Source organism: Myotis yumanensis, unplaced genomic scaffold (assembly GCF_028538775.1).
Source record: "Myotis yumanensis isolate MYYU_CA2020_CCGP unplaced genomic scaffold, mMyoYum1.0.hap1 SCAF_3, whole genome shotgun sequence".
Classification (NCBI taxonomy): domain Eukaryota; kingdom Metazoa; phylum Chordata; class Mammalia; order Chiroptera; family Vespertilionidae; genus Myotis; species Myotis yumanensis.
In genome coordinates this window covers 115,769,748-115,783,706 of record NW_027223754.1, presented here as the reverse complement: position 1 = coordinate 115,783,706, position 13,959 = coordinate 115,769,748, and the positions used below count along the sequence as shown (strand labels likewise).

Here is a 13,959-nt window from a genome sequence, read left to right as displayed (position 1 = left end):
TTATATATATATATATATATATATATATATATATATATACACACACACACACACATACATATATATATATATTTAAATTGATTTCAGAGAGGAAGGGAGAGGGAGAGAGAGATAGAAGCATCAATGGTGAGAATCATTGATTGGCTGCCTCCTGCATGTCCCCCACTGGGGATCAAGCCTGCAACCTGGGCATGTGCCTCAACCAGGAATCGAACCATGACCTCCTGGTTCATAGGTTGACTCTCAACCACTGAGCCTCAACGGCCGAGCTGTTCTTCTATTTTATGTCATCAGCTTTTGATTATTGGAAAGCACATGATTTCTCTGGTCTTTATTTAGGCATGTGTTTTTTTACTCATTTGAATATTCGCAGAGCACCAGTAGGTATGTTAAGAGGTCAGGCACTGGTAGTAGTAAAGAAGGCACTCTCCTGATGGAAAGGGACAAGTGAGCAGGTGAGCTCAGTGCAGCAGCTAGAAAGAGAAAGGGCTCCAATTTCAGAGTGACACATGGATGAAGCTCTTGGCAGTATTTCAGGGCCACAGAGATCCAAAGCTTTTTACTTCATAGTTTAAGAACATGGGGCCCAAAGACGTGCCTAGGCCTTGGCTAGCCAACTGCTGATGGGACTAGAACTTCACTTCTTTGTCTCTAGCTATATACTTCCTCTCTTCTGTGGATCATTGTTAACGTCAAAGTATCACCAATGCTTCATGCCCCTGCTTCCCACTTTCCTTCGTATCCAATTCTGAAAGTGCAACAGAGAGCCCAGAACAGCCGTGGGCAAACTACGGCCCGCGGGCCGGATCCGGCCCGTTTGAAATGAATAAAACTAAAAAAAAAAAAAAGACCGTACCCTTTTATGTAATGATGTTTACTTTGAATTTATATTAGTTCACACAAACACTCCATCCATGCTTTTGTTCCGGCCCTCCGGTCCAGTTTAAGAACCCATTGTGGCCCTCGAGTCAAAAAGTTTGCCCACCCCTGGCCCAGAACATGTTTTGATTGGATCAGATAGCTGTGTAAATGCTTTGTGCTACAGAGGGTGCAGGTGGCCAAGGAGATAGCCTGTTGTCTATCCCAGTACACCACTGTGTATAAGTCGGCTTCTGAACTTCATCTTCCCATAGCTTCTTCCTCTTGGTAGTCCCCTAAAAAGCATAAATACTGAGACAGAGTCTAGTATTTATCTTTACTTCCGGACCTTGCCTAATGCCTTATATATGAAAGATTCTCAGATTTATAAAAATAAATAGTATAGCTATGTACATCTATGTTACTTTTAGGTGTAGTGTTACAGGCAGAGTGCAGTGAAAAACCTACATGGGCCTCAGGACTGTTGTATGCAGGGTAATTAAGGATTAACAGTTTAGTAATGGGGAGCGTAATACTATAAAAGAATTTCTCATGTGGCCACATGCTGAGGCATTTGATTGCCAAATTACAAACCACCCTGGGTGGTATGATAGTTGTGGCAGCATTAAACAACAAAGTGAGTTGTGATCAACCACAACCTCGGGATTTGAAATATTGCCCTTGTTTCATAGCATGTTGGAAGCATAGTTGCACTTGTTTCTACTGGTGTTACTTTAAACTTATATCCATGAGAGTGCACATATATGTACAGAATGGAAGATAAAATGCTGTCTGCTCGTGTGCGGATGAGTTTGGCTGTAGAATAAAGGAATGCATTGGGATGCATCACCTGGAACCTTGCTTCCATGATCCCAAGGCCTCTATTTACCTAACCATAAAAACAAGAACCATAATTTCCCACTGCCTGTTGTTCTTCCTAAATAGCAAAGTCAATTCAAGTGTATGGGTAGTTCTCTGCCTTTGTCCTTGTTGACACTGTGTTCAGATCTGCGTCTTGGTGCCTGTCCTAGACGAAGAAGCCTCAGCTGCACACGGACTGATAGGCTTTTTACCTACGGTTTATTTCTGAACTGGTCTGGTAATTACCTATCTGATTAGACTGCAGCACACCTTCCTTCTACCCCATCTGGGATAGTGCTGAGAGGAGGGCTCTAGAGTCAGACCCCTGGTTCCAATTCCAGCTTTATGCCCTATGGTTGGAGAAATGAAATGAGGTGACATTGGTAATATCATAGCACAGGTGATTGCTTCATAAGTGTTGTTATTCTTTTTTTAAATATATTTTTATTGATTTCAGAGAGAGGGAGAGAGAGATAGAAACATCAATGATGAGAGAGAATCATTGACTGGCTTCCACCTGCACGTACCCTACTGGGAATTGAGCCCACAACCCGGGCATGTGCCCTGACCAGGAATCCAACCATGACCTCCTGGTTCATAGGTCGACGCTCAACCACTGAGCCATGCTGGCTGGGCACCATTATTATTATTATTATTATGACTGGCTAGTGATCATATGTCACTATTGGATGGGTCATATTCATGAGACTTTTAGAAACCCAAAGCGGCAGGTTTAAATCTATAGAATGCTACTACCTCCATCCTTCAGCAGGAGAGAGACAAAAGTCTTAAAATCTGGGGGGAAAAAATCAATTTGTCTTCCCCTTTTTGCTTTCTAGGCTTATTATATAGTTTACTGTTTTTCCTAAGTCAAGTATGATAACTGCAGGAAGAAAGTGGCTTATTTTTGCAAATTATGTTCTACAGTATGCCTACTCAAAAAAAAAAAAGCTTACTGTCCTACCTAACCTTGATCAATCTTAGCCTCTCTATGGCAGGTTCTCTGGAAATCTACCTCCCCTGTGGGTGCAGAACCCTTCAGCACAGCTTCTGAGGTGACGCTTCAAAAGTAACAGGAATGGCCAAAACCGGTTTGGCTCAGTGGATAGAGCGTCGGCCTGCGGACTGAGGGGTCCCGGGTTCGATTCCGGTCAAGGGCATGTACCTGGGTTGCAGGCACGTCCCCAGTAGGGGATGTGCAGGAGGCAGCTGATCGATGTTTCTCTCTCATCGATGTTTCTAACTCTCTATCTCTCTCCCTTCCTCTCTGTAAAAAAATCAATAAAATATATTTAAAAAAAAAAAAAAAAGTAACGGGAATGGCTTCCCTTTTAAAGTTTAGCATAGACAGAATGCTGGGTCTTGAGTCCAACGGCGCTGTCAGGAGCACTTTCTATATTTAGAGTTTTATATCAATTTATGTTGTCAGTATCTTAAGTCTGGCTCTTCCCACATGAGCTAGTATAACTTTCTAAAACCAAAAATAAAAATAACTATTCAGGGTGAGAAAGTAGACATTGTGTGGGTCAGAGCTGCAGACAGGAAAGTGGCCGCCCTACCCTGTGGGCCTCCTTCAGTCCCCCACCCAAGCACACCTTCAGCATCGCCAGTGACACACACAGCAGAGACAGCAAGCAGCCACAACCTATGCCCTTACTGCAGGGCTCAGGGTTTTACCTCAATGCTGGTATGAAAAAGGCTGTAAAGCAATTGAGCTCAATACTCATTAATGTTACTCATCTAATGCTAGCTTGTCATGTCATCTCAAATACAGAAAAACATGGCTCTAACAAAGAGCTGAGAAACAGGAAGGCAGAGAGATCAGTGAAATGAAGTAATATCCTGACATGATGCATGAGAACAGAGTAATTTTCTGAAGGGTGAACATAAAGAACATGAGAGAGAATCCTAAATCTGGAAGGGACTGTGGAAACCACCTACTTACTTCAACCTTTAGTTTTATATCTGAGGATCATCTATGAACAGAGTTTAAAAAACATTAGGAAATGCAAGTTATAAGCTCAGAGGTAACACCCAGTTTCCATTGACCCTGATACCCATGGAGAATTGAGATAGCCTGGAAATACTGAAACTTTTTCATTTTAGCTATTTTTATGAAAATTTCTATTAAATGTCCCATTAACTTTTTCTTGATGGTGTTTTTTTTTTTCTTTTTTGATATGTTTCTTATTGAGAAACATAAGATGTTCTACTCAGTTCTTGATTGGCTTATTCCAGGAATTTGAAACTGGGATGTTCGTTTGAGTTACCATCGTGGAAAAACTCCCTGGTGTATTAATTTATTTGAGTACTATATACTTTTTCATGAATAGAGAGTGATATAATAATAATATAGGTCTTTAATTCCTGGTTTAAAGCTCTTGGATCCAGATTACCTTCTAAATTTAGATATGAATTTCACACTTTAGAAAGGTACAGGAGCACATATGGTGTGCACTAAAGGTACCCCTAGTGGTACTTGCTCAGCACATCATTTCTTTAGCAAAACGTATGAGTGCCTACCCTAAATGGACCAAAGACTGGACATAAATACCCAGTGTGAGCTTAGGTCATTTTGCTGCCAAATGAGTTGTAGTATCATAAAAACAACTTGATTTTCAGAGGTTTTTAAATTTTGGAATTGGGAATAAGAAATTATAGACCCAGAGGTAATGTGTATTGAAGATTTACCGTATGCCAGGCACTGTGCTAATAAGCGCTTTATGCATAATCTCATTCAAACCTAACAATAATCTTACAAGGTAAATATTTCTGACTCCCATCTACAAACGGGGGAAACTGATTTACAGAGAAATTAAGTAACTTGCCCGTGCTCAGACAGCTAATTAAGTAGTAGAGGTAGGATATGCACCAAAGCTAACATTTACTGAGTGCTAGTTATTAATGAGGTATTATTCTAAGCACTTGACATGTTCTCATTTGATCTGCATACATCCCTTTAACATAGTCACTATTATTACCCTCATTTAACTGATAAGAGGCAACGGGGAGATTATATAATATATCTCACATTTAGTCTAATAGATAGTATGATTCCAGGACATGTGTGCTCAGCTAGTATACCGTGTTGTGTGAGTTCATAGCAATAAAAAGCTGGCTGTAAAAATTCAGCAAAATTAATTACCACATTAAGGCCAATGTGATTTCCTCAAACATCAGCATTGATGTTACTCTCCTTATATTTTAACATACTTAGTGAAGATTTTTTAATTATACAGAATCATTTATCACATGTAACTTCACATCTGCTTGCAACCACCCCCTTAACATTAACCTGCTTTATTTGTTAATAGAAATTGAATGAGCACTGGCCATCATTTCTAAAATGTGTCCTGGCATGTTTGGGAGAAATCACTTTTGAAACCTCCCCACTCCTGCTCTCAAGAAAATCAGTTTTCTCTAAGTCACCCTTGATTTTTCGTCTTGAATCAAATGCCAGGCATAATCAACATTAAGAATGCCACCTTTGATGTTACAAAGAGATGTAAATGCCAGTTTTCTTGTGGATATTCTGGAAAACTACCTTATTCTCTGAGTAGCTCTTTTGTCTTATTCTCAGTTGCTCTGTTGAGACAGGGAGCATGTCCTCTGGCAGCCGTTGCTCTCCTTGAACTTGACCGTTCCCCAGTAGAACAAGAGCTCTGTTCATCTTGGCTAAGCAAGAGGTGTTAAAGATGATCTCACATGGGTGATAGCAAAATATAGTAGAACTCACCAGGAGTTACAAAGGCTTTGTTTTAAGACCCTGGATTATTGTCCCATTTGGCAATAATCATTTTTCCTCATATGTTTAATCTAGGGATGAGCTGACTAGATATACCAACACTGAGATGGCCCACTCCAATGAAGATACCCTAAATTCTTCTGTAACTGGATAGTTTTCACCACTGTTCCTAGCCTTCAATATTCAAGGGATGTATGTGGGCCACGAGGGGCAGTAGCATTTTATATTACACGTTAAAGGATAGTGTTTCCTGCAGTCTAGCAGCGTTGTGCTGCTTTGTGACACCAGTGTGCCATACTCTTTTGAATCTTCGCTGAGTTGGCAATCGCAGTGGTTCAGGTTTCTTCACCAAAGTAGTACCTTGACTCTGGTACCCTATGGAGCCACTGAAGTAAGAGCTTGGCCTGCCTGTCATCACACACTCTCTTATTGTACAGAGCACCCAGTGCAGAGGTATCTCCAGGAGGAATAAATGGCTTTGCCTTGTTACCACTGAGGCCGAATGATGCTGGTGTGCTTTTTCTGGAAGCTCAGTGAAGCCTGACAGCTACAGAGAGCTAATCGTTTTGTCCACCCCGTACTTGCAGACCTGTTTTTTCTTTGTTCTTCGTTATCACCTTTCCTCTTTGCTCCTCATCTCATTTACCTTGGCTTCTAAACTCCAGTGCTAAAAAACACCTCCCCCCAAAATTCCAGTGCCATCGCTACCTCTAAATGTCTCCACTGCTTCTACTGCACTCCATTGTCCTTTCCTCTTTACATTCTCTTCTAGCTCATTCTGTGCTAGTTCATTCCCCTGCCACTTTTTCTGGCCTGAGCATGAACCGCGCCTAGCACATTGGGTGTATACACCATCCCTGATTCTTCTCGGATGTTTTCTCTGTCCATATAAGCTTAAGAGCTGCATATTTGCAGCAGGAGACATTTTTTTTTTCTCCTTTTATTTCCAGATTCAATGCCATTCTGGTTGCTTGAGGTGGTCTGACCTCCCTATAGATGACACTAGGCTGATGACTGCTTATAATTCAATTACACAGTCATAGGCTACCAAATCACTACAGTAGGGTGCTGGTGGAGTGATTTGGAAGTAATGTGTGAGATTTTCTTTGAAGTTTGATATAGAGATGAAGAATATAGAATCCTGCATTCATTTGAAATACCAGTCAGCCCAATATTGGGGATCAGTATCTACCTACAATTAGCTCATCATATGGCAAACCGCTCAAGGCCAAGTGAAATATGCAGGTTTTCATTTGTATGGGGTTTTCTTTTCCAAAATGATAGGTTTGCTACACCTGAAAAATAAATACTGTGGTATATAAGCGTGACTCAGCATGTTAATTAGCAGTTAATTAGTTACATTCTCCCTCCTGGATGAACTTGAATCATGAAGCTACTCAGACATACACTGCACAGAAATGCAGCCAGAGGGTGGATGTGTGCACAGTGCTCCCCAACAGAGTAAAGGCTGCAGTCTTAAAATAGAAAGTGAAAGAGGTTTTTAAAACGTAAAAGGTGATTATTGTATTTTTATGGACTTTTTTTAGATTTTTCAAAATATATTTGTATTGATTTCAGAGAGGAAGGGAGAGAGAGATACAAACATCAGTGATGAGAGAATCATTGATTGGCTGCCTCCTGCATGCCCCCTACTGGGGATCAAGCTCGAAACCTAGGCATGTGACCTTGACTGAAATCAAACCCAAGACCTTTCAGTCCTATGGATTTTCTTTTTTGACAATTTTTATTTCTAGAGTAGATAGGTCATTTTGCTCCAGTATTCACGATTTAGCAGGGTATACTTTTTTCCCCTTGATAAGGGACTCATTTTTTCTCTGGTAATTAAAAGCAAGCCACAATGTATTTCACTCAAAATGCAGATTGTAGTCAAATCAGTCGTTTATTGTTTAAGTAGAAAATATTAAATGATTCAGTTAATTTGCATTGCAGTCAATACCTATACATACACATAGAAGTAGAGTTAGTCCGAGTGAGGACGAAAGGGTAAAAGTGTTCAGATGAGGTCCAGGCCTCAGGAATTCCAAGCATCTTGCTTTTCCCCCTTGTACTCAGAGTTTACACTAGGTGGCACGCAAGGAAAGCTGAACGGGTTCAGAAACTTGGCTCTGTTGATAGGAACTCTTTGCCAGTAGCCATGCTTATGTTCTCAGCTTTGAGGTCAGCTATTTGATTTGTGATTGTTTTCTTTTCCCCTAACCCCCAGGATGAAGTGTCCTCTTGCTGGTACCAATAAAAGATTTCTCATTAACACAATTAAGAACACACTTCCCTCCCAGAAAGAGCAAGATCATGAACAAAAAGAGGGCGAAGAGGAACCTGCGAAGAGCCAGAACCAGAAAGAAGAAAGCCGAAAGAAGCACAGAGCCCACCCTTACAAGCCCAGCTTCCAAGCTCGAGGCACAGTCAGTCATTCTCCACCGAGGAAGCGGAGCAGCCAGGACAAATATGAAAAGCGGTCACGCAGGCGATGAGGCAGGGGGGGAGAACCAGCAAGACTGTCCCCAGTCACAGTGCTGTTACATGTGGGAGACTGGGATGTGCAGAGGTTATTGAGGACATGCCCTGAGCTGACAGAGCAGACACCTAAAAGCATTTTTACAGTAGGTCCTTTGTCCTTGTGACAAGCAAAAATGACCTAGAAACTCTTTAAGGAAATTAGTACAAAGGAACTTGCTCTGAATATGTCTTGGCCAGTGTAAGCTACTTCCACAGTGTAGTATACATATGTATTGTTTCTATTCTATTTCATTTAGAAATTGATTCCAAAATAAATGTAGAACATAAAGGTTTGCAGAGATTGTTAAAACTAGTTTCTGGGTTTTTTTTGGATGTGCTGCAATTGTAGTTATTTCTCAAATTTTCTCAAAAAATGAAATACTTGTAAATCCTGTGTGTTACCTTTTGGAGTGACAAATCTAAAACTTAGAAATCATTTTTAAGAAAAGTTATAGCTTTCCAAGGGCTAGAAATTTACCAAGAAACTCTTTGGTAACTCTGCATTTGTTTTCCTTTAAGTGAACAATGTAGGAAACTCTCAAATGGCTTTGAATTTAGTGCTCCATCAATGGGCAGTGGTTAAAGATTGGCTCTGTTGTCCCTTGTGCACTCTCACACTCATTCCTGAGATAAAACAGTTTTTCTATAGTTAGTTTCTTTTGAATATATAAGTTTTAAGGGTGCTTTAAAAAGAAATCTCTCAAAAGTTAAAATGGACATAATTATTTTAATGCTATGTCTTATTTAGCTAAAGACCTATAATAACCACTCTTAGTATAGGTGTTTCAGAAATCTTAATTTTAAATAAAAACGTGTTTACAATGCCCTTTTTGTTGTTGTTTTTCAATATCAGTGTCACTGTTTTAACATACAATTACAAATTTTCAAACCTGTATTCTTCCTTTTATACTCAGCAAAATGTCACCAAACACCCTTTTCCCTAGTCTACAAACGGAAGAAGAATCTGTCTCTCTCTGCCCCTCCCCAGTTTTCCAAAGCGGCTGAGCTTATGCCTGGCTGCTCCCAGATAATCACTCTGCCGCAGCCCTGCTCTCTGCTTCCTGGCAGCCAATAAAAGCCCTTTCTAAAAGCTAGAAAGGAGCACATCCGAAAAGTTCACTTTGGGCTGTTTATAGAGAAACCAGAATAGACTGTATTGCTCCCCCCCACCCCCACCACCACCACCACCACCACACTGCTCTGCCACAACCTCAGTCTGCTCTGAGCTAAAGGCCCAAGAGAGACAAACCCAGAGCGCTCTCACTCCATCCACCGAAGACCCCCCGGGTCTCTTCCTGCCACTCTCAAACACACAAAAGGAGTATGTGTATTCTTGGATCATAAGACTTCATCCAAATTTAGTTATGCATTAGCCTATATTATTTGTGTTATGTTTGAAATGTTTCATATTTAAATATTTATCAAAAATAGCTAGAGTTGTGAGGGTTTTTAAAATTCTTGTTATAATTTAAAAAGTTGAATTAAATCATTTGTCTATGCACTCTGTATAGAGCAAACTGGCAATTTTATTGTTCTTTAAGAGGATGATTTTAATGAGCATATTCTTTACTCAAAAGTAAAGGAAGCTCTTTATCCTAATCATATTACCTTTCTTATATAATTGTGCTAAAGGATGAGTGTTCTACAAAATCATTTTCCCTTTAAAAAAGCTCTGTTCTTCTGTCTTTAAAACCATCAAGGGTAGCCATAGTTTCCCATATATATCTGTTCTTATTCCATGTCTATTCAGTAAATGTTAGGGAAGGATTGGGCCTGAAATACACACCCTCCTACTTCTGTGGTTAACATACTGGCCCGGCAGAGAGCTTTTGTTCAGTGTTAGTATCCGTTCCACAGTATACATTTAGAGATCGCACAGCTCAGGATAGAAGTTAGAGAAGTTAAACCTTAGTCCTGCTTCTGCCATCAGCTACCTGCGGAGCCTTATCTGGATCACTTCTGGTCATCCTCCTCATCCATAACTAAAATGGTTGGACTGAGTCTCTAATTTTTAAATAAGTAGAGACAAAAGTGCAAAATGTTTACCCCTAAGTTTTAGGAACTGTTTTCATGCTTCCACTAGAAAGCAAACAAGATTTAGACACAAATGTGAATTAGCAGAATTTATTTTCTGTTTTACCTCATTTTAGAAAACATATTCCTAAGAAATGTGAATGAAAAGCTGTGGTGGCTCACCTGTTAGTGGTTGGTCTTTCTGAACAGCCCATGCATGATGGGGGAGGGGTCTGGGTGGATAGTTTTACTTAGGGTAGGCTGAGTCCTAAAGGACATTTTGTTGGTCTGATTCTGGAAGATGGCCCTGGAGTTTTGAATTTCCCTGTGATATTTGGGGGTTGGAGGGGGCACGGGTGTTACAGGGAGTAGTAGATCTGCCTCAAATCTATTGGGTAAAATTTATCATTAATTATTGATGTATTTATATACTTAGCATGGCACTTATATTTTTATATTATAATTAGTAAAATCTGTCATTCGTAGAGGTCATGCCATTGTCTTTGGATCATAAGGAGTATCTGGTGGGTAGTCAGTGCTTGTTAATAGACAGTATATGAGGTGAATTCCTCATAAAGAAGCCTCAGCACCTGCTAAGGATTGTTGAACCCACAAATAGTCTTATCACAGGTAGGCTGTACCGAACATTGTGGACAGTAACATTTATTGTCTATCATTTCTGGGCCAAATGTTTTTAGGCCCTTTGTTCCCTAGCTTTATTGGGATTTATTTGTCATATAACATTGTGTTCAGTCTACAGGATACAGTGTGATGATTTGACGTTGTACTGCAAAATGATTATCACAATAAGGTAAGTTAACACATCTACTCCCACACATTTACCATTTTGAGGATGTTTGGTGAGAACACTTACGATAAGCCTTTTACCTGTGTCTACCTAGTCATCTCACAATCCCATGAAGAAGGTGCTATTGCTCCCCTTTTACAAATAAAGAAACTGAGGATAGGTTAAAAAGTTTGCCCAAGGTCATGGAGCTTAGAAGTGGCAGAAATGCTATCAGAAGCCAGGACTGTCTGAAATAAAAAACCTACGTTCTTCCCTGTACCTTTGGCTAAACTTGGCTTCCTGAGAACAGGATGGGCGTGTCTCAGTGGCCCCAGAAGTCCCAATTGAAGAGCCTAAAGCACTTTTATAACCAATGCACTTTATATTGGTTGAGATTTCCTGGAGACCTGAATGCAGAAGCCCCATCTAAGGAGCATTTGCATTGGAGCAGTGTTTCCCTGTGGCCAGTTTACATAACCATCTAAATCCAAGAGAAAACTCTTACCACTCTGTTGTTAAATGGTGAAATGGCAGCTGATGGAATATATCTAGGAGAAACTAAACTCATGTGAAGCAGATATTTTAGGTTATTTCACATTTACCTCTCCTTTTTCCCTCCACAAGAATCGAAAGATTTGGGAGTTAAGGAGTCTTAGAGTCAAGGCCTCTTTGGTTCTATGAATGACATCCTATGATCCAAGGAAAGTATATTTCCTCTCTTCCTTCCCTGCCTGGGAAAGGTGTATCAATACCTCATAGATTGAGCCCTGCCCGATGGCTCACCTGAGCCTAGATGATGGGAAGGCTAGTTTGCCAAATGGAAACTTGTTCTCAATTTGGAAATGACTGCCAAGAATCATGCACTCAGGAGCACATAAAGAAGTAAGTAAATCTACATTAAACTGACAGAAAACATCAGCAGAATTTAAACAATTTTGATTTGGATAACCATGCTATAAATCTTAGTAGAAGACCCTGGGTGTTATTGTTAAAGGCCAATAATAAACAGATTTGGGTGCATCATTAATAGTTGATTAGATGAGTGGTCTCTCCCATTTATCTAGATTTGTAATTTTCACTTTTGGTTTTTATAGCTTATAAAAATTTTCTATGCAAGACAAACTCCAGATATAACATATCTTACAAAGTACCTGAGGGAAATATTTCTCTACCAGATAAATGTGTGACCTGCCTTCAGAGGTGGTCCCTGTCCTTCCTAATTGTTTTTTCTCATTAGTTCGTCCCATGTTCAAGATGAACTAGTATGTATTGTCCAATTACAGCCTATCAGTCTGATGGATAGTCTTTCAAAGTTCAGTGCTAATTTACAAAGGAAAAACTGCAAGACTGGCTTTTAATCCTATGCCCTATATAAAGAACAACCATTCACTCACTCACTCATTCAGTAAACACTTGGAGAACCAAGCATCTATGACAAGCACATGCTGGGCTCAGACTTGTGCAATTTCACTCCTGTCCTCAAAACCTTCTTGGCCATGTTTGTGTCTTTCACATTTAAAGCTGTAGAGTATTTGAGCAGCATGTTATTTGCTTCTCAAAATGTTTTTGGCCCTGCCTGTGGGTGTCCAGTATTCCACATTTGGGAAACAGTTATTGGTCATCAGCACAAAAACTGCACAGATGCTTTAATCATTTCTTTAAAGAACTAAAATTTTTTATTTTCACGAGTTCTAAAAATACGTATATATCTAATGAATCTTAAAAATATATATGTGAATTTCAAAAATAACCAGCACAGAAGGTAACATATATATAACCAGCTCATGTAAAACTATTAGAAACTACAAAGAGCACAAAAAAAAATTGGCAAAAGATGAAATATTCGCAGAAAATACAAATGTTCAATAGACATATGAAAAAATATTCATCTCACCAGTAAACAAAAAAAATGCAAATTAAAATATCTTTTTTACCTTTCAAATTATAGATTCTTTTTTGTAATCCAACTGACAAGAGTGTAGTGATACTCACTCAAAAAACTTTAGCAACAGGGTACTGGCTCAATATTTCTAGGAATCTTTAAAATGTCCTATTTTGTTAACAAAGAAATCCTGCTTCTAAGAGTTCCACAAGTTTTGTATTCAATTTAGTATAGACCCTTGTCTAGATATTTGTTAAAGCTATTCTCTTTTCAATTATTTCATTTCTTATTCTTGCCTTTCTTTGAAAATATATATTTTTAATCCTCGCCCAAGGATATGCTTATTGATTTTTAGAGAGAGAGATGGGGGCAGGAGGGGGAGAGATGTGAGAGAGAAACATGGATCGGTTGCCTCCCATATGCACTCCAACCATGGGTGGAACCTGAAACCTAGCTGTGTGCCCTGGCCAGGAATCAAACCCACAAGCTCTTGGTGTATGGTCATCTCTCCAATCAACTGAGCCATTTGGCCATGGCTTGCCTTTGTTTTAATGATACTGCATGAACGAACTTAGCAATAATATCAATGTATAAATGTAAATAAATCACCTCTTTTCTTACATGTTAATTACATTCATTTTCCCATATTCCTTTGTAATTCTGGTCACAAATTATAATGTTGAGATGGTCTTTTGCAGGATGTGGTATCTGCTTCTAATTAGTGACCAATAAATGGTGTTTTTTTTCTCCTAAAGCCAGAACACACCAGATCTGGAAATCAAGAGGAAGCTGTGACAAATCTCAAAGTTTAAATTAATAATTCACTCTCAAAAACGTGTGCTCCCTATCTCTGAATCTGCACTCTGCAGGTCTGTTTTAGTATACCATGGAGAAAGAGCACTGCCTGGGGTAGTGGTACCATGCATTGGAAGTTAAGACTATCCCATGGCTGTTGTAGTCATCTCTTAAATCACACTGCTAAAGTGGGAATTTACCATAAATGTTAAAAGGAAATTGGCACTACATCTTGGGAACTGAAGGAAGCTTCAAAGAAAATTTGGAATATCTTTGTGAGTGATCATGCTCAGGGGTAAAGGTTCGTGGAAGACTACTAAAGCTTCAAACACCCATGGCCACATAGGCCAGAGTCATGCCTATTTCATACAATGCCTTACATAAATGAAGGTAAGGTGTTCACTTTAAATGGCTGAAGTCTGTGGCTTATGTGTTTGCCACCTAAGCGCAAGCTGGATTTTACCTTCATTTTGGACCCTATATTGTCTGTTCTATAAAACA

The 13,959-nt window shown here is 39.5% G+C and overlaps 1 protein-coding gene across 1 annotated transcript in view; it reads left to right on the top strand.

The window, feature by feature from the left end:
* LOC139006778 (protein POLR1D) overlaps positions 1 to 8,821 on the top strand; it is a 53,974-nt gene extending 45,153 nt beyond the window's left edge. Inside the window, exon 3 of the mRNA XM_070409424.1 lies at positions 7,689 to 8,821. Coding sequence (XP_070265525.1) covers positions 7,689 to 7,956 — 268 coding nt within the window. The 3' untranslated portion in view covers positions 7,957 to 8,821. The remainder of the gene's footprint in view (positions 1 to 7,688) is intronic.
* Positions 8,822 to 13,959: the final 5,138 nt, after the last annotated feature.